Source organism: Zootoca vivipara, chromosome Z2 (assembly GCF_965207765.1).
Source record: "Zootoca vivipara chromosome Z2, rZooViv2.hap1.1, whole genome shotgun sequence".
NCBI lineage: Eukaryota > Metazoa > Chordata > Lepidosauria > Squamata > Lacertidae > Zootoca > Zootoca vivipara.
In genome coordinates this window covers 41159275-41179243 of record NC_142585.1, presented here as the reverse complement: position 1 = coordinate 41179243, position 19969 = coordinate 41159275, and the positions used below count along the sequence as shown (strand labels likewise).

At 46.2% G+C, this 19969-nt stretch overlaps 2 protein-coding genes across 15 annotated transcripts in view; both read right to left on the bottom strand.

Annotated features, from left to right (window-relative positions):
- ARRDC1 (arrestin domain containing 1) overlaps positions 1-19969 on the bottom strand; it is a 98316-nt gene that overhangs the window by 41360 nt on the left and 36987 nt on the right. Inside the window, exon 1 of one of the 6 annotated variants that reach the window (XM_088665000.1) lies at positions 8549-8950. The exons of 1 other annotated variant lie outside the window; for it this stretch is intronic. In XM_088665000.1, the coding sequence (XP_088521126.1) occupies positions 8549-8666 (118 nt within the window). In that variant the 5' untranslated portion in view covers positions 8667-8950. Of the gene's footprint in view, positions 1-8548; positions 8951-19969 lie in introns of those variants that run through there. 4 more of the 6 variants (XM_060270277.2, XM_060270276.2, XM_088664999.1 and 1 more) reach the window with 4 other exon arrangements.
- LOC132591503 (uncharacterized) overlaps positions 12344-19969 on the bottom strand; it is an 86703-nt gene continuing 79077 nt past the window's right edge. For 8 of the 9 annotated variants that reach the window (XM_088664992.1, XM_088664993.1, XM_088664991.1 and 5 more), the window contains 2 exons: positions 16250-16325; positions 12344-14333 (listed from right to left, as the gene is read on the bottom strand). In XM_088664992.1, the coding sequence (XP_088521118.1) occupies positions 12829-14160 (1332 nt within the window). In that variant the 5' untranslated portion in view covers positions 14161-14333; positions 16250-16325 and the 3' untranslated portion in view covers positions 12344-12828. The remainder of the gene's footprint in view (positions 14334-16249; positions 16326-19969) is intronic. The other variant, XM_088664998.1, reaches the window with a different exon arrangement.

Here is a 19969-nt window from a genome sequence, read left to right as displayed (position 1 = left end):
GCTGAATATTGGAAGATCCAGGGCAAGCAATAGGAAATACCTAGCACAACACAGAATTATAAACTGGAAATTTGCTGCCACAGAATGTAGGTGATTGCCATCAACTTAAGATGGCTTTAGCAAAGGACTGGGTGTGGGGGGTTACACAAACCCATGGAGGAGGATAATGACTACTATTCCTGATGGTTGTGGACCAATTCCAGTACTGGAGGCAGTATACCATATTTACTCAAATGTAATGCCAAAATATGTCGTGAAAATTAGGGTATGCATTAGATTTGAGGACGCATTTACATTTGCCAGCAAATACTTTTTTGGTTTCAAGGCTTTGAAAACTGAGGTGCGCATTAGATTCAATGGTGCATTAGATTTGTGTAAATACAGTACAGTGGACCCTCCGGATATGAACTTAATTCATTCTGGGGGTCCGTTCGCACCCCGAAAATAACATAAATAGAGGCATGCTTCTGTGCACACGCACGGCACAACTGAGCACTTCTGTGCATGTACGTGGCGCGGTTGAGCACTTCTGTGCACATGTGCGCGGCAAAACCCATAAGTATACACTTCTAGGTTTGCCGTCGCCGTAACTCGAAGATTCCATACCCCCCATCCCCAAAGCTCATTTCCTCCCCTCAACATGCAGCTAGATCAAGGGAAGTAATAGTACTGTATTCCGTTCTGGTCAGACCTCACCTGGAATACTGTGTCCAATTCTGGGCACCACAGTTCAAGAAGGATACTGACAAGCTGGAACGTGTCCAGAAGAGGGCAACCAAAATGGTCAAAGGCCCGGAAACGATGCCTTATGAGGAACGGCTTAGGGAGCTGGGTATGTGTAGCCTGGAGAAGAGAAGGTTAAGAGGTGATATGATAGCCATGTTCAAATATAAAAGGATGCCATATAGAGGAGGGAGAAAGGTTGTTTTCTGCTGCTCCAGAGAAGCGGACACGGAGCAATGGATTCAAACTACAAGAAACTACAAGAAAGAAGATTCCACCTCAACAAGAACTTCCTGACAGTAAGAGCTGTTCGGCAGTGGAACTTGCTGCCAAGGAGTGTAGTGGAGTCTCCTTCTTTGGAGGTCTTTAAGCGGAGGCTTAACAGGCATATGTCAAGAATGCTTTGATGGTGTTTCCTGCTTGGCAGGGCGTTGGACTGGATGGCCCTTGTGGTCTCTTCCAACTCTATGACTCTATGATTCTATGAACAACTTAAAGTTAAAGGTAAAGGACCCCTGACAGTTAAGTCCAGTCACAGATGACTCTGGGGTTGAGGGAGCTGGCATTTGTCCGCAGACAGTTTTTCGGGTCATGTGGCCAGCATGACTAAGCCACTTCTGGCGCAACGGAACACTGAAACCAGAGCAGCACACGGAAATGGCATTTACCTTTCCACCGGAGCAGTACCTATTTATCTACTTGCACTTTTTAGGGTGCTTTCGAATTGCTAGGTTAGCAGGAGCTGGGACTGAGCAATGGGAGCTCACCCCGTCATGGAAATTTGAACTGCCGACCTTCTGATCAGCAAGCCCAAGGGGCTCAGTGGTTTAGACCACAGTGCCACCCGCGTCCCCTGGTAAATACGGTATATGCCTCTAAATGCCAGTTGCAGGGAATCATAAGCTGCTTTTTTCCCTCAGGTCCGGCTTGCAGGCTTCCCATTGGAGCGTCTGGTTGGCCATTGTGAGAACAGGTGGCTGAACTAAGTGGGCCTTTGACCTGATCCATCAGGGCTATTTTTATGTTCTTAACCCAAGATACAGACACTGACACTGACGGCTTCGTTGTTGTTGTTTAGTTGTTTAGTCGTGTCCGACTCTTCGTGACCCCATGGACCAGAGCACGCCAGACACTCCTGTCTTCCACTGCCTCCCGCACTTTGGTCAGACTCATATTGGTGGCTTCAAGAACCCTGTCCAACCATTTCGTCCTCTGTCGTCCCCTTCTCCTTGTGCCCTCAATATTTCCCAACATCAAGGTCTTTTCCAGGGAGTCTTCTCTTCTCATAAGGTGGCCAACGTATTGGAGCCTCAGCTTCAGGATCTGTCCTTCCAATGAGCACTCAGGGCTGATTTCCTTCAGAATGGATAGGTTTGATCTTCTTGCAATCCATGGGACTCTCAAGAGTCTCCTCCAGCACCATAATTCAAAAGCATCAATTCTTCAGCGATCAGCCTTCTTTATGGTCCAGCTCTCATTTCCATATATCACTACTGGGAAAACCATAGCTTTATCTATACGGACCTTTGTCAGCAAGGTGATGTATCTGCTTTTTAAGATGCTGTTAAGATGCTGGCTTCACCACTAGCTAAATATATACTTTCTCCATCCTCCTTCCAGAAAGCATAAGGTATCTCCACTGCCCCCAAGAGTGGCTGGGGCAACCCAGTCAGTTGGGTGGGGTATGATGGTGATGGTGATGTCTTGGGGTGCATCCCAGGGCCAAACAGAAAGGTTTGGAATGCCACAATTGGCCCCTGGAACGGAGGTTCCCCAACCTTGATCAAAGAGTTCTGATGAAGAGTTCTGGAAAACTCATGGTATTCCCCCAGCCATGTGGATTTTTGGTTTGTTTGTTTCATACAATTATATGCCACTTGATTGTAAGAATAAATAAAAAAATAAAAAATCTCAAATCAATTTACAAAAAGAATATAAACAATAAAACCACCAGCAAAATTACCAATCAATATGCTTGAGCACCTGATGAGACACAGATTCTCCACTTGTTTCTAGGGGCAGAGGAAAACTCAAGAGGATATACTGCAGTGGTTTTGGTGTGTGTGTGTGTGTGTGTGTGTGTGTGTGTGTGTGTGTGTGTTTCGTATTTTTCCATCTATAAGATGCCCCCATGTATAAGACACCCCCTATTTTGGGGGACTCCAATTTAAGAAAATGGGGGGAGATGGACCCCGTGTATAAGATGCCCCCACATTTTGGACATTATTTTTTAGGGGGGAAACCTAGTTTTATACACAGAAAAATACAGTATATATTTATTTTCTTTCTCCAACAGGAAACAGTTTTATCTGTTAACCACAGAGTTAACTACAGAGAATTGCCTTCAAGTGACCTTGTGTCCAAGAAGAGGACAACTTTAAAAACAACAAAATAGTTCATTTTTCACATGGTCTAAGTGGCTTATTAGCTCCCCATTCCAGATTCCGACAAAAGTTCAAAACAAAGCACACTCTCCACTATAACTGGACTGAATTCTTTAAGAAATGAATATAAATGTCTGATACCTTTCAAGACTGCTGTTTTCTCTATGCATCCCCATTTAGGGATCAGCCATAATATGATTGCTGTTGTTTATGTTTGTCTATTGCATGTATTTCAGAAATAACAAGAATAAACTTTTAAAAGGGCAGAGGTTTGATAAGAAGCTGATGCTTATATGACCTAACTATCCCATAGCTAATACACCTCCATGATTGAGGAGCTGTCCCATGTGCAATGCAGAAGAATGATCTTCAGTCAAAGCCTGTTTGTTAGTTCTATGCTATTAAACCTGGGGTGACCCCAAAACACACCTAAAAATAAGGAAGTGGAGGTGTGCACCCTAAGCTCTGAACAACATCCTATCCTACAATGATACAACCAAGAATGTATCCTGCAGGACAGTCGTAGTCAACCTTTTCAGACCCAGGAACCATTAGGGATAAGGAACAGAGAGACCCAGAATCCCATTGTGGCCCTCCATACCTCTCTATCTGGCCCTCAGAACTTTCCCTAGGTCACATGCCTCACCTGCACCCCTTTTTTCCAGTGTTTTTGCCTGGCTGGAATATGTCCTCCTTGAATTCTTATCATGTCTCTTCCTTGTCTGGATGAAGGATGGAGAAGGGTATGCGAGTGAGTGTAGAATTTTGGCTACTGTGCATTAAATGATTTACATTAGTTGCTCCACCCACTTTTGCCTCTGACCCCACCCATCACTGACCTTTGGAAGCTTTCCCAGATGGGAATGTGGTACCTAGGCTGGAAAAGGTTCCCTACCCCGGAAAGAAAACTTAGTGTTGACCTAGAGACAACACTGGGAAATCTAAGAGGAAACGCTCTCCTCGCTCTGCAAGCGTATGGTTTCTGGTTGCCCAAAACATAGTGTGGGGTTTATACTCCCAGTAACTATACTGTTTACAGTATGATTGGCATAGGACAGTATTCTTGAAAGTGCCTTGCATGACAATGCAGAGTTAAGCTTGGTGTAATTTTGGAATGTTTCATAGAAAATACTTTCCTGGGGCAGTGGGCATGTAATCCAGTATCTTCTTTCAGAATGACTAGAACTGTGATTTCTGTAGAGTTTCATAGTACCCAGCAGAGCTTGCATGCCATGATCTTGAAAATGGAGCTCCTTGTGTTTTCGGTGATCCTAAATACTTAGATTTGGAGTACACAGTGGCTAAAAAATCCCCCCTTTCATGCTGATGGGGCAGCTCTAGAATGCTGGAAGCAGGGACCCGGCTGCAGAAATAGCAACAGGTCTCTGACAACAGACCACAGCACAACTGGCTGTTGTACCAAAATTCTCATCCTCTCTGACCATGGGCCAAATAGAAGTGTTGGAAGGCCAAACTAAACTTTTGTCAAAAATGTATGATTTGTTGTTAGAATGGTATACAAAAGATGAATTGACAAAAGAGGTGATGATAAAATGGGCAAAGGATTTTGGGCATAATATTGAATATGACGCGTGGTTGAAATTATGGAATCAAACTTTGAGGTTTACAGCATGTACAGCCCTGAAAGAAAATGTTTATAAGATGATGTATAGATGGTATTTAACACCAGTAAAATTGGCTAAAATGTATAGAATGAGTGGTAAATTATGCTGGAAGTGTAAAGAGAAAGATGGGGAATTTTATCATATGTGGTGGACATGCGATAAAGTTAAAAGATTTTGGGAGATGATATACAATGAACTGAAAAAGATTTTTAAATATACCTTTCCCAAAAAACCGGAGGCATTTTTGTTAGGGATTATGGGAGGAGAGATTAGGAAAGAAGACCAAGTATTGTTTATGTATGCGACAACCGCGGCTAGGACATTGTTAGCCCAAAAATGGAAACTTCAGGAACTACCAACAATCGAAGAGTGGCAGATGAAAATGATAGACTATGCAGATTTAGCTAGACTGACTTGCAAGATCCGAGACCAAGGAGAGACAAGGTTCCAAAAAGACTGGAGTAAATATGTGGACTATATGGAGAAAAACTGTAGAAGTTTAAAAACACTAGCAGGATTGAAATAAATCCTACGAATTGACTGAAAAAAGGGAATAAGGACCTGCAAAAAAGGAGCTAACAAGAAAACCGCATGAAGGGAGGGAGGGAAGTCACAGCTCGGCAGAGCAAGGTGAAAGAGGGGAATTTAAGATGTATTGTATAAAAGATTTGTTTTTGTTTTGTTTTGTTGTTAATTGGAAAACTGAATAAAATTATTTGGAAAAAAAAAAGCAACAGGTCTCTGACAACAGACCACAGCACAACTGGCTGTTGTACCAAAATTCTCATCCTCTCTGACCATGGGCCATTCACACCAGGTCCAAATGCCCACTCAGCCTTCAAGTTCACTGGGTGGCCTTGGACCAATCACCACCTCTCAGTCTATCCTACTTCTTCGCAAGGCCATTGCAATGATACTTACCATTTCAGTCACTAGGCATACTCAGAAGAAATATAGGTTATATTTTGCAATAAAAGTTCTAACAAAGGTGGCCAAGAGATTTAGGGTTGCAGCCTGAAGCACAACTGCTAGGAATTCCCATTGAACTTAGAGGGGCTTACTTGTGAGTAAACATGCTGAGGTTGAGCTATACCAAGGCAACTTGCTAAGCCCCAGGGGGGCTTACTTCCCAGTAAGCATGTGGAAGTATTTGCTGTGTATGATGAAGAAGGACACCCCCCACCCCCCCATTTCGAATCTCACCTCCAACAGGGACTTCACTGAGCTGCCTTGTTTTGATTATGCATTTTGCGTTTTTATATTGTGATTTTATCTTGTGTAGCGCGGGTATAGGGCAGTATATAAACTTGATAACATAATAATAACATAATAACAATTCAAGGCCAACCTACACAAGCTGCAATATGTGGTTAATATCATCAGCCTACCTGAGAGGGCTACTGTGAGAATAACTGGAGATTTAAGAAAATCACTTTGAGCGCTCAAGAATTGCACTACAAATATCAGGAAGGGGGAAATCTCAGGACCGGAGGGCCAGATGTGGCCCTCGGGTCTCTTCCTAAGCCACTCCTTCTCTGCAAGCCACACCCCTCTTCCCAGACCACACCCCTTTCCACTCCCACATTGTGTCCTCCTTGAGTGCTTCTGCCTGACTGAAGAATGGAGAGTTGTGCGTATATGCAGACACACCTGAACAATGTGACTTCAAGGCTCACCCCATTCCTGTGACTGCAGTCTGATTCCACTGTTTTCATGGCTGCCAAGTTTTCCCTTTTCTCGCGAGGAAGCCTATTCAGCATAAGGGAAAATCCCTTTTAAAAAAGGGATAACTTGGCAGCTATGTGTTTTTAATACAGTGGTACCTCTGGTTGCGGACATGATCCATTCCGGGGTACCATTTGCACCACATGACCCGGAAGCTGTACGCCAGCTCCCTCGGCCAATAAAGCGAGATGAACGCCACAACCCCACAGTCGTCCACGACTGGACCTAACGGCCAGGGTCCCTTTACCTTTTAGCTAGTGGTGTACTGGTGTCTGCCAGATGTTTCCAGACTCCCAGCCCAGTCAAGCGCAGTCAATGATCAAGGGTGAGTTGCACTTCAGCAACATCTGGCGGTCACTACATTGGCTACCTCTGGTGTCATGGCTAAGAGCACTGGATCAGAGTTAGGGAGACCTGGGTTCAAATCCTCACCCAACAAAACTCACCTAGTCACTATGGGCCAGTCACCCACCTACCATGCAAGATTGGTGGGAAGCCATAAAATTCAAGATGTCAGTGTAACAATACTGTATCTCTCACCCAGCCTTTTTCTCCTAGTGCAGAAAAAGGTTTGTCCGAAGTTTATGCCACAGATAGAGCAATGCTATACATGTCTACAAGAAGTTGTTTTATGCTCAGTAGGGCTTACTCTCAGGTAAGAATGCACAGGATTGTAACCTCAGTCAACCATCAACAAGGAGGAATGCGCTTGGACTTTTGGTATATTTGATTCATTCTAGCTCAGCTGAATATAGAAAAAGTTGTGTCTCCTGCAATGAAGATGTCAGAATGCTCAGGGTTGCTTCTTATACATGTGGGGCAATCCACAGCTCCCATCATCCTTTACTACTAGCCATGCTGGTTGGCACTGGTGGGAGTTGGACTTCAGTGACATCTGAAGGGCCACAGGTTGCCTCCTGCCCACCCCACCTTAAACCAAACAGAACACGGTCTGCTTCCAGAAGACAACTCCCCACCCCAGTTCACACAAACTCCCTAACTGTGCTGAACGCACTTAAGTTCTACTACTGTAAGTGAATTCTAGGGTACCTGCCACTCTCCTACTCCATCAAATCTGGAAGCATTGAGCCCATTAAGTTCAGATGCTTAATATTACTCAAGCACGAAGAACTTGAAGCACTCTCCACATGTTCAGAAGCTCCTAACACAATCACATCACAAGGCAACGCATACAGAAAGCACTTTTACCAGGCCTGACCACTCACTTAGGAGTTTAGCCTCTGGGGCACTCCTTTCCAAAAGAATGCTGAAGAGCTAGCCAGACAATTTGGGGAGGGGGGTTTCCTTGTGTGTGGCTATTACTATTATTTATTTATTACATGCCCTTCACCCTAGGGTCCTAGAGCAGGTTATAACACTAAAACAAAATGTCAACAACAGTTTAAAACAACTTACAATAATAAAAATGTAGGTCCTAAAGTATTTTGTGATTCATCCCACCACTTCAGCGGATCTGGGTGGGGTTTAGCTTTTTTACCACCATAGATCTACAGAAGAGACACAGAGAGGAGAGACACGCCTACATGGCAGCAAAGGCATGGCACAGAGGGAGACACAGCCACAGACCACAGGAAAAAAGTTATCATTTCAGACAGGTAGTTGTGGGGTGTGTATTATTTGACGTTAAGGCCTCTTTCAACGCCCCAAAATCAAGTCTCGCTGCTCAAACCAGGCAAAGATACAGTACAGTCCCTGAGCATAAACAGAGGATATTTTCCTCAACTGCAATTAAACTCCCCTCCCCGCCGCGCGCACACCAAAGCCACTCCTCTTTCTCCCCCACGAAAGAGAGTGGGAAGAAGAAAGTAATCCTGGAGCTATACGGTGCGACTGTGAGCCTCGGCACCTAATTGCAAGGGGGCTTAGATAGTGAAAGAAGGTGGACGACAGGTGGAAAGGTTCCCCCCCCCAAAAAAGTGAATCCCTGTGAACCCCTGCACCTATTCGCAAGCAGGCTTCGCGCAGAGGGTTAATGGGAATAGGAAGACGTGGAGAGGGTAGTGGAACGGACGTGAAAAAGGGAGTCCCCCTCCCCTCCGCCCGGCGCTCCCTCCCTACTTGCTCGCTCACCGCGGTACTGGAGCGCTCCAGCCAGGCGGACGGTGACCGTGCCAGTCAGAGGCTCGCCGGGGCTGTAGACGACGCGGCTGTCGCCCAGGCGGATCTCGAAGAGCTGGATCTTCCCCATAGCCGAGCCGGGGCTGGAAGGGGTGGGACGATGGAGGCCTTTCGCTCTTGCTGTCGCTACGGGCTCCTCTTTTTTTCCTGCTTCGGGACGACGATCGGCGGCGGCTGATGCCTGCTGCGATTTTACGCTCCGCTCTGCTCTCTCCGCCTCTCTGGGCAGAACTGCGGAAGGTGCAGCTCGTCTCTCGTTCGCTCTCTACCTGCTTGCTCAGGGGGCGGCCTGCGGAAGGCCGGCCCCTTAAAGGGCCATCCCGTGGCCCCGCCTCCTCCTCTCCTGCCTTCCTTAATCCTGGCGTTCAGCTTCAGAGGCAGCCAGTCAAGGAAACAGTACCCCCCCCCCCCGCCGCTATTTACGCATTTGGATTTCATCCCCGTGAGATGTGATGATGGGTTTATCTTGGAAGTTGGGTCTATGTTTAACACACGAGGATCAGCCGCGTTCATAGGACGCTGTGCAGGTTTATCTTCCAGGCAGAAGAGCTGAGGATAGAGCCTCCCGAGTCGGAGGCAGTCTATCCCCGCCGCAAGCAGCAGCGCCGTCAGGACAGGGCTTGGGGGGCAGAAGCCCAGCCCATTCTAACTCAAGACCAGTGCAAAAAATAGCTGCTGAATCTCTCAGTCATCACCCCTGCACAGCTTCAGAAAACCACAAAATTAAGTTAACAGAAGTCAAGTCTGCCATCCTAGCTCACCCAGTCTTTTGTGACCCCCCAAAAGCTTCTAGGGGGGGGGTTGAGGGCACCTTAATACTGAGTCACACCATGGGTCCCTGTCTAGACAATATCCTGTGCATTGAGGGTGGGGGCTTTTTTCAGTCTGAGCTGAGGGCCAAATTCACTTGTGAGCTACCTTCCAGGGGCCATATGCCCGTGGATGGGAAGGATGAAGGGCAAAAGTGGGCAGGACAATGTATGTGCCTCTTCCCTTTCTACAGTAGACTACATTCCAGCTATTCAGAGCTGGAGGTTTCTTTATACTATAAACTTTGATGATGATGATGATGATGATGATGATGATGATAATAGAATCATAGAGTTGGAAGAGACCACGAGGGCCATCCAGTCCAACCCCCTGCCAAGCAGGAAACACCATCAAAGCATTCTTGACATATGCCTGTCAAGCCTCTGCTTAAAGACCTCCAAAGAAGGAGACTCCACTACACTCCTTGGTAGCAAATTCCACTGCCGAACAGCTCTTACTGTCAGGAAGTTCTTCCTAATGTTTAGGTGGAATCTTCTTTCTTGAAGTTTGAATCCATTGCTCCGTGTCTGCTTCTCTGGAGCAGCAGAAAACAATCTTTCTCCCTCCTCCATATGACATCCTTTCATATATTTGAACATGAGGAGCCATTGATTATTATTTTATTGTTTGTATGCCACCCACTCTGGGTGGCTCCCAACAAAAAAGAGTAAAAACACAACATCAGACACTAAAAACTTCTCTAAACAATACCTTCTAAAACTTTTGTAATTCTTTATCTCCTTGACATCTTAAGGGAGGGCATTCCACAGGAAGGGTGCCACTGCCAAGAAGGCCCTCTGCCTGGTTTCCTGTAAATTCGCTTCTCGCACTGAGGGAACAACCAGAAGACCCTTGGAGGAGGGCCTCTGTGTCCAGGCTAAATGATGGGCAGGGGGTGCCGTTTAGGCCTTTAAAGGTCAGCACCAACAGTTTGAATTCTACTTGGAAACTACAGGGACTTAATTTACCTCTTTTAGGATGGGTGGTATATGGTATCGGTGGCCACTCCCAGTCACCAGTCTTGGGACGCATTCTGGATTAGTTGTAGTTTCCAAGTCACCTTCAAAGGCAGCCCCACACAGAGTGCATTGCAATAGTCCAAGTGTGAGGTAAGCAGAGCATGCACCACTCTGAAAAGGCAGTCTGCAGGCAGGTAGGGTCTCCGCCAACATACCATGTTAAAATAAATGATGAATTTATTATTATTACTAGCTGGCCCTGCCACGCGATGCTGTGGCTCAGTCTGTTAAATGGAGGCTCAGAGTCCCACTTCAGACTCCCCTCACCTTCAGAGTCCCCCTGTTTTACGTATGTTCTGCTTACACAGGCGTATTCCTATGATTTCTCCCCACCCTGTGCCAATCCATGACGTATCCTGCCCCTCCCCCCCACCCCTGGCTCATCCCTGTGACTGGACCCACCGTGTCCTGACCTATCCCATCCCCTCCTCCCGCCAACCCCCACCCAGGTGACTCAGTACCTCTATTCAGCCTAGCCTTTAAAGGCTTCGGCCTAGTATGTAAACGGGAGCCGAGGTGCTGTTGAGAGGGAAGGTTTTATAGGTGCAGTAGCAGTGTAGCCGCCGCTAGAGGGCGCTGGTTTCCAACCTGGTTCTTTTCCCAGCATGCACTTTTGTCTGATTTGTGAGTTCTGGAACACGTGCTTTTGGGGCTTTTACCCGGCCCAGGTGTGACATGTCTTTAGAAACGGTATGGCTTGCTCTCATATTTACATGCGGCATTGTGTCAAAATTTGAACGCAATCAGTCAAGCGGTTTTGGTGAAATGTGGATACTAACGGACATGGCCAGTTTACATTTATACACACACACACACACACACACACACACACACACACACAGAGAGAGAGAGAGAGAGATTATTATTATTATTATTATTATTATTATTATTATTATACGTTTAGAAGACATCAGAAGGCAGCCCTGCATAGGGAAGCTGTTTAAAGTTTAAAGTTTTATTATGTATTCATAAGTGGCTGGGTTCAAATAAATTGTTGCTGTTGTGCCTTCAAGGATAAAAAGAAACGTGTGTGATTCTTCAAAGGAAATGGTGCAATCCTGCAGTTCTGGGTTCCTTACTTGGCAGCTGGACTGTGGGCATCCAGGTCCCTGCCAATGGGTCCCAGCAGAGGGTGTGTGTGTGTGGAGAAGTCCCTTTGTTCTTTTCTTCCCCCTCCTCCCCCTCACCACCACCTTCCCCCATTCAGCATCTTATTTTTGTCCTCCCCTGCCACCCACCTCCCTTGTTCACTTTTCCAATTCCCTGTACAGTGGTACCTCGGTTTGCGACCACAATTGGTTCTGGGGAGCCAGTTGCTCCCCAAGTTGCTTGCTCCCTGATTCATGCTTCTGCGCATGCACGAAGTGCCAATAGAGCGCTCTGCGCACGCATGCGCTGCGCAGATCTCTTCTGCACATCCGGGCGCTGCGGAACCTGGTTGTAAACACTTCCAGGTCCGTGGTGGTCGGAAACCGAAGCGGTTGCTCCCCGAGGCGGTAGCATACAGAGGTACCACTGTATTGCAATTTATAGATGCGGGCGGCCAGGGCATTAGTGGCAAGAAAGTGGAAGAGTGAGAACTTACCCACTGTAATGGAGTGGCAAAGGCTCATGCTAGAATATGTACAACTGGCTAAACTTACTGACTCAGTAAGGGGATCATCAACACAAAATGTATCCAAAGAATGGAGTGTTTACAAAAAAATATTTTAAAAAGTATTATCCTAACAATTCTATACTAGCAGATATAGAATAACGTTTGAAAACACAAAAGTGAGATCAGGAAAAACCAAGAAAAGAAAGGAGGAAATTCATAATGCAGGCCTGTGGAAAATAAAGAATCTGCTATTGTATTGTTAAAAGGACGGGAAGTATTTAAGAGGGAGGAAATAGGACAAAATACAAGGATGGCATACTCTTCACATTGCGAAGAAGTATTTATTTTGAATTATATAATTTGTTTTGCATATTATTTTTTATTTTTGTATGTGATTCAATGAGAAGAAAATTTATGCTGTACTTGTATATATGTTATGTTTTGTATTAAACAATAAAGTATTTCTTAAAAAAAAAGATGTGGGCAGAATGTGCACTGTCACCCCTCCTCTCCTTTCCAATGCCCCCCTCCCCACTTCCAGGGGCTCCTTTTGCCCAATCGCCCAGGAAACATCTGATTTAGGGGGAACACTTCAGGTTTGTTTTGGACCACAGGGGCCCATAGAGCTACGAGTGGAAGAGCAGCGCCTGCCTTTGTTGCACGGCGGAGGAATATTTGTGTAGAATTTTCATCTTTTCTTAACACAGGCAAAAAGGTACTGTTGGCAGTGTTTACATAAATGATTACAAACATACATTTAAACATACATTTAAATTGTTTTTCCCGTGTGAGTTTGCTGATGTCTTCTACGGTTTCTCCCTCGTGTGAGTTTGTAGATGTACATTAAAGCCTCCACTCTGACTGAAGCATTTTCCACACTCAAAACATTTATAAGGTTTCTCCCCTGTGTGAGTTCGCTGATGGATTCTTAGCGCTCCTCTATGACTGAAGCTCTTTCCACACTCCATACATTCAAATGGTTTCTCCCCTGTGTGAGTTCGCCGATGGATTCTTAGCGTTTTGCTATCACTGAAGCTCTTTCCACACTCCATACATTTAAATGGTTTCTCCCCTGTGTGAGTTCGCCGATGGATTCTTAGCGTTCCGCTATCACTGAAGCTCTTTCCACACTCCATACATTTAAATGGTTTCTCCCCTGTGTGAGTTCGCCGATGGATTCTTAGCGCTCCTCTATGACTGAAGTTCTTTGCACACTCCATACATTCAAATGGTTTCTCCCCTGTGTGAGTTCGCCGATGGATTCTTAGCGCTCCTCTATGACTGAAGCTCTTTCCACACTCCATGCATTTAAATGGTTTCTCCCCTGTGTGAGTTCGCTGATGGATTCTTAGCGTTCCGCTATCACTGAAGCTCTTTCCACACTCCATACATTTAAATGGTTTCTCCCCTGTGTGAGTTCGCTGATGGATTCTTAGTGTTCCGCTATCATTGAAGCTCTTTCCACACTCTATGCACTTAAATGGTTTCTGCCCTGTGTGAGTTCGTTGATGCTTTTTAAGGGTTCCACTCTGACTGAAGCTCTTTCCACACTCCATACATTTAAACGGTCTTGCCCCTGTGTGAGTTCGCTGATGGATTCTTAGCATTCCGCTATCACTGAAGCTCTTTCCACACTCCATGCATTTAAATGGTTTCTCCCCTGTGTGAGTTCGTTGATGGTTTTTAAGGTGTCCACTCTGACTGAAGCTCTTTCCACACTCCATACATTTAAATGGTTTCTCCCCTGTGTGAGTTCGTTGATGGTTTTTAAGGTGTCCACTCTGACTGAAGCTCTTTCCACACTCCATACATTTAAATGGTTTCTCCCCTGTGTGAGTTCGTTGATGGTTTTTAAGGTGTCCACTCTGACTGAAGCTCTTTCCACACTCCATACATTTAAATGGTTTCTCCCCTGTGTGAGTTTGTTGATGGTTTTTAAGGTGTCCACTCTCACTGAAGCTCTTTCCACACTCCATACATTTAAATGGTTTCTCCCCTGTGTGAGTTCTTTGATGGTTTTTAAGGTGTCCACTCTGACTGAAGCTCTTTCCACACTCCATACATTTAAACGGTCTTGCCCCTGTGTGAGTTCGCTGATGGATTCTTAGCATTCCACTGAAGTCCTTTCCACAATCCATACCTTTAAATGGTTTCTCCACTGTTTCAGTTCATTGATGTGAACTAAGGGTGTTCACTTACTGAATCACATTGTACATTCCACATATATAAATTGTTTATTCGCAGTTCCTAAAGAAATTACAGATTGCAGATCTTCTCTATTGCTTGCTTCCGAGTAGGGGGAAAGGAAATCCTTTAAAGAAGAGAACAAAGAAATATAACACACATCAAGTGACTTTGGTGCCTTCTCTTATTTTAACATCTCATACACTCTTTCCTCTTATATGTTCCATTTTTTAAGGAAATGAAATAATGTCAGATAATAGTAATGCATCATCAACTTTTAATGATCAATTATCAATTACTGTATCTACTCTGGAGTTGAAAACTACTCATTTGGAGGAGCCGGAGGAGCAAGATAGCGCCTGAAGCAAGTCTCCTGTGAGCCTCAGCAGAGTGAGTAGGAGCTTTTAAAAATAAAAATTATGCGGAAAAAGACATACTCCCACAAAACAAGGTTATATCCCAGCCAGAGGAGGACTCTGGAAGTCGCCGGACGGCATTTTAAAATATCCTCCCTTCCTTTGAGGCTCTTCTAAAGCCCCTTTGAAATCCCGCTGAAGCCATCCAAAACTCTTTGAGGTTATCTAAGACTATTTGAGGCTAATTACAACGCTCCAAGTTTCCTTCAAACAAAGCCCTCAAATGGGACAAATTAACCCAAATCTAGTCCGGGGATGGTACTCACAAAACAGAGTTATAAAGAACTGGGAATTTCTCTTACACAAGCTGCAGAAACCTCCCCCCCCCCAAGAAAGAGCAGGCCAAAATCTTATATTATTTCTAACCAAAAGCAAATGCTACAAGAAACATGGAGATCCTGCATTCTCACGAGTGGTCTGTTGACCGCACCTGGTACGGGAAGGATATAGAAGCCAACAGAGGAGGGGAGGGAGTGGATCTGGCAAATGAGCTGAAACAGGCAACCTTAGAAAGTGAGGTCCCTGAGGCCCAACTGGAGCAGGAACCACTATGGGGAAACTCAGAAACTAGGACAAACTCTGCTTGGAGAGAAGGCGGGGTCCCCTCCCTTGACTGAGTCGGAGAAGTAGCTGAACAACATAGGTGTGCAATACTTGGACTTGGACAACTATCCCTACATTCTGATAGGGCTGTACAAAGATCTGCAGAAAAAACCTTTTTCCGAGCTTCAAAATTTCCAAAAATTTTAGGAGAGGGGAGTTTAAGTGGGGGGGGAGGAAAAGGAGGCAAAAGTTCTCTTCCCCCCCACACCAGCACTCTTCCCCCCCCCCGCGCATGTTTTCCGGCATCTGCCCACACTCCCCATTCGCCCATGCGAGTCCTAGTGCTTCTGTCTCCACTTTGGGCAGCATGACAAAGCGGCTGTGCATCCCTGGCACGGCGAGTGCCGAGAGGAGGAGGCGGCTGCTCTCAACTGCGCTCCTAGCTGGAAGCTGAGACGGGTGGGCTGGAGCCTGGGAATGCGCCGCCCATGCTGCCTCGCCTGAACCTCGCTTGGAGTCAGGCTTGGAAGTGGGGAGGGAGGGAAGGCGAGGGGGCGGGAAGGTCCACCTGCCCAGCATAGTATCCCCCCAAACACCGCCTCTCTGCTCGATGGGGGAGAATCACCAACTTCCAAGTCTCCCTACTCCGGAGTCACTTACACTCCACTTTGGACCAAGGAAAGAGGCGCTTCCCAGCAGAGGGAAGGGAAAGGAAGGAAGCTATGGCAGTCACTGCTGGGGATAAGCCAAAATTGGAACACGTTCGACTTCCGAAAAAAGTTTGAAACCCGGAACTAACAAATTCAATTAATCGTGATAATGGACTACAGGAACCCTTTAATTTCAGTAGCAATCTTCCTAATCCCTTAGACATGAGAATTTATATAGAGGTAATACTGGAAATCTGGTGAAATCATAACTGTCAAGTTCTCCCTTTTTAAAGGGAAATTCCCTTATGCTGAATAGGCTTCTTTGCGAGAAAAGGGAAAACTTGACAGCTATGGGTGAAATGGAGAGGGGGAGTGGGGATTTTGATACATTTTAACCGTAGTGAAATGTCTCACTGCATAGTGAAAGGGCTTACCTCTCAATTTCCCCTTCACGTTTCTGTATTTTTCTGTTTCAAGCAAGATGTGCTTAGACTTGTGTATCAGTCTCTCCTGTGTGGAACAAGTAAAAGAGAAGTGCTGTTTACGTCATTTGTGACTGTCAAAGTATTCAGAAACATTCATCTTTTGAAGCAAAGACAACAAATTACCTGGGGGCCATAATAAATGTATAGTGGCCTAAACCTTTGTAAACAGCAGGCGAATGCTGCGGGTTGTGGACCAGGAAAGCTCACGCCACCATTAACCTGTGAGTTTCTTTGTGGGTTTTGCACAGCTGTTTTGGAATTCACACTACAATATCAGCTCACAAAATGTTACAGGCAAAATTACAGCATTGCTATAAAAAATGATCCCTTTCTCTCTCACACAGTGTTGGAGATATGGCAATCTCACACACCTCGCTTGTAATACTGGCAATCCTTGGCCTGCATTGTCTATCCTGATAATGGGTCTTTGCCATAGCTGCCAAGTTTCCCCTTTTCTGGTGAGGAAGCCTATTCAGCATAAGGGAAAATCCCTTAAAAAAAGGGATACCTTGGCAGCTATGGTCTTTGCCCTTGAAGCAGCCTAGACTGGGAAGGTGCATGCATTGTGTCTCAGCTTGTAACTCCCTCTGACATCACCTAAACAAAAAAAAAAGTAATAGAAAGGCTATCCATATGTAAATTATATACAAATCCTGAAAGAATTTCCATAGTGGAATCTCCTGAGAGGAAGGAGAGAGGAACTTCCTGCCCTTTGCTCTCCAACTGGACCAATAGCCTGGCTTGGTGTAATGCAGCAGCGCTTCAGGAGCCCCTAGCAGCAGCTGGCCTGGGTCATGGGGGAAGGAGAGGCCAGCTTCCAGGAAGGAGGGGTGGGTGGCGAATTGGACCCCTTCCATTTTCAGGGATCCCTCTCTCCAAGGCAGATTTCTGGCAGGAGGGAAAAGCCAAGGCAGCCCCTCCGGAGATTCCCCCACCAGCGCCCAAGTGGGAGACCTCCCTTCCAAAGGGAGCTAGGGCATAGCTGCCAAGTTCTCCCTTTTTTAAAGGGAAATTCCATTATGCTGAATAGGCTTCCTCGCGAGAAAAGGGAAAACTTGGCAGCTATGGCTAGGGGCAAAGGTGGGGTGGAGCAGCAAATGTAGATTTCACCTGGAAGGGACTGATAAAAGGTCCCTCGGGCGCCTGCCTTGAGCGCGCCACTCTCCCTGGGCCCGGCGCGATCCGGAGGGAGGAGCGAGCGAGCGGCAGCCCGCAACACAGCCACCACGTCTCCGAGGACATGGGGGCAAGAGCCCGCGCCCAGGCAGGTGGTGGGTTCGGGTGCCAAAGAAAAAGAACCTCGCCAGAGACAGAAGCGACCTCCCTCGGAAGGTGAAAGGCAGGGGGCTGCTTGGGGGCTGTGGGCTAAACTGAAACCCCCACCCCCCCCCCAACTGCGCTGCCACCCTGGGCTTGAAGCACGTGTTGCTGCTCCAGTCCCACCCACACATCCCAAGAGACCACCAGTAAAATAAAATTTTAAAAGAGTCGCTGGGGATGGGGCGCTTGGAAATGCATGGAACCTCTTAGTTTGGCAATGAAGCCAAAGAAAACGTGCGCACGCACACAAAAATAGGAAAGCGCTGCCTTCCCGGCAAGAAGCAGCCACCCCTCCGTCCCCAAAGGCAGCTCTCTGACACAAACGCCAGGCCGGCCAGGCTGCGTGCCTTCTTCCTTTCAGGACGCCGCAGGGGGTGGTTGAGTGAGTCAGGGCTTTCGGGGCTACTGGGCGGGCCGCGAAGGCATCCTCCGGGCGCAGAGGGTGGGGGGACCCCCGTGGGTGCGTGGGGGGGGGCGCCCGCCGAGGGATCCATGCACCATGGTGCCACTGAAGCTTAAGACGGCCCTGGCAGGCAGGTAGTCCTCACACCTAACTGGCGCCGGTAAAGCAATAGACGTCCCGGCTCGGGAAAGATTTAGCCTGAAGGCTTAGGCTGCAGTCTTCCTGCATCATCTCCTCCCACCCGCCGTGGAGTAATAATTGTGCCCTGTGTGGGTTTCCAGGGAAATCCACCTTGTTCCAGCTAATATGTCGGGTCATTCTTTCAAGGGGATTCCTTCAAGAAGAAAAGGTTGGAACCACTTAGCCGCAGGGGGGGGGGGGAGGATTTCATGGGAGCAAAACGTAAGAAAAAGATGCAGTTCCGGAAGCTACAGAAAAACGAATGTGTTGTAAACACAAACCCCTACACGAAAATCTTGCAGATTACATTGGTGTAATTTGAAGCAAAGACCTCTCTTTATTTAATTATAGAATGAAAGAAAAATATTGAGATACACTGAACCATCTCCCCTGTAAAGTGAGCATATTAATGCAACTGGAATAATTCTTCTAGCTTTTGTTGTTGTTGTTGCTTTTGGGCAGTATCATAGCCAGATGTATGGTTTTCTGCTGTATTTTGGACCAAAGGGTGCATACTTTTGACTTTAATGCTTACAGACATGACTGCTATATCTCTGTCAAATGACATTTTATAATTGACATTTTATAATTTCTATCTTATAATTGTTATTGAAAGCCAAGTCTTAATTGCAGGACTTGTTAAATGTGGGAAAATAAAACGAAGCTTTTGAGAGTGCAGAAAGAAAAGTACAAGAAAAGAATGTCATTGGAGGAGCTAACCTTCTAACCCTTTACAAATATTTTTATTTAATTAAATGTAAACCAAGCTTTTCAATTTGTATGTTGTGATCTTTCTATAAAATGTTGCCAGAGACAATGAACCTAATGAATCTTAGCTAATTAAAAACACAGCAAATCTTGACAAAGAAAGGATGCTTTAGATGGATTTTCTTCCACTTCTCCGCATAGGCCTTTAAGATTTTTATCCATTTTCCTTGCCAAAATTGACCCATTAGTTCTATAGCAACAGAATTCTGTGCTGTGCTTTGAATATTGGTCAGTCTCTGTTTGCTTAATTGCATGCGTAGGTAGATCATAGAATCATAGAGTTGGAAGAGACCACAAGGGCCATCCAGTCCAACCCCCTGCCAAGCAGGAAAGACCATCAAAGCATTCTTGACATATGCCTGTCAAGCCTCTGCTTAAAGACCTCCAAAGAAGGAGACTCCACCACACTCCTTGGTAGCAAATTCCACTGTCAACAAGCTTCACTTTTGTGGGCATCTCCTTGCCCCTCCTCCCTGACACAGCTGCACCTGCAGGCTTGTGTTTATGTTTATGTCTCAGCTTCTGAAAAGACTTTGAAGACTGACCTTCGTTCCCACGGGACTGCATGGCTGATGACGCCATCTCCCCCTGAGATTTGCAACTGGCGCCCTCAGCCATTTCCATTGAAGCATTCTGTGCAGCCACTTGTTCCAGCTCTAACGCTACAGCCAGCTCCTGCTGCAATTCCCAAGTGGCGCCCTCAGCTCTTGCATTCACTGGAGACAGCCAGCTCTTCCTGTGGTTTGCAACCGGGTGCCCCAGCACTCCAGCAATCATTTGGGAATCACCATCACAGCTTCCTCCCCCTCCAAGAGCTAGCTTCAATGATTCCCACATCTCGCGAGCCGAATTGCATGCACCAACATAAATAAATTGTCCCGGACATAAACTTAGGATAATCATTCCTTTCTGGTGGGCAGTAAAACTTTCACAGTGATTAATGACTGTGAGGACAGTGGACTGTCAGAAGCTGCAGCATTTTTCCTGGTTAGTAAGAG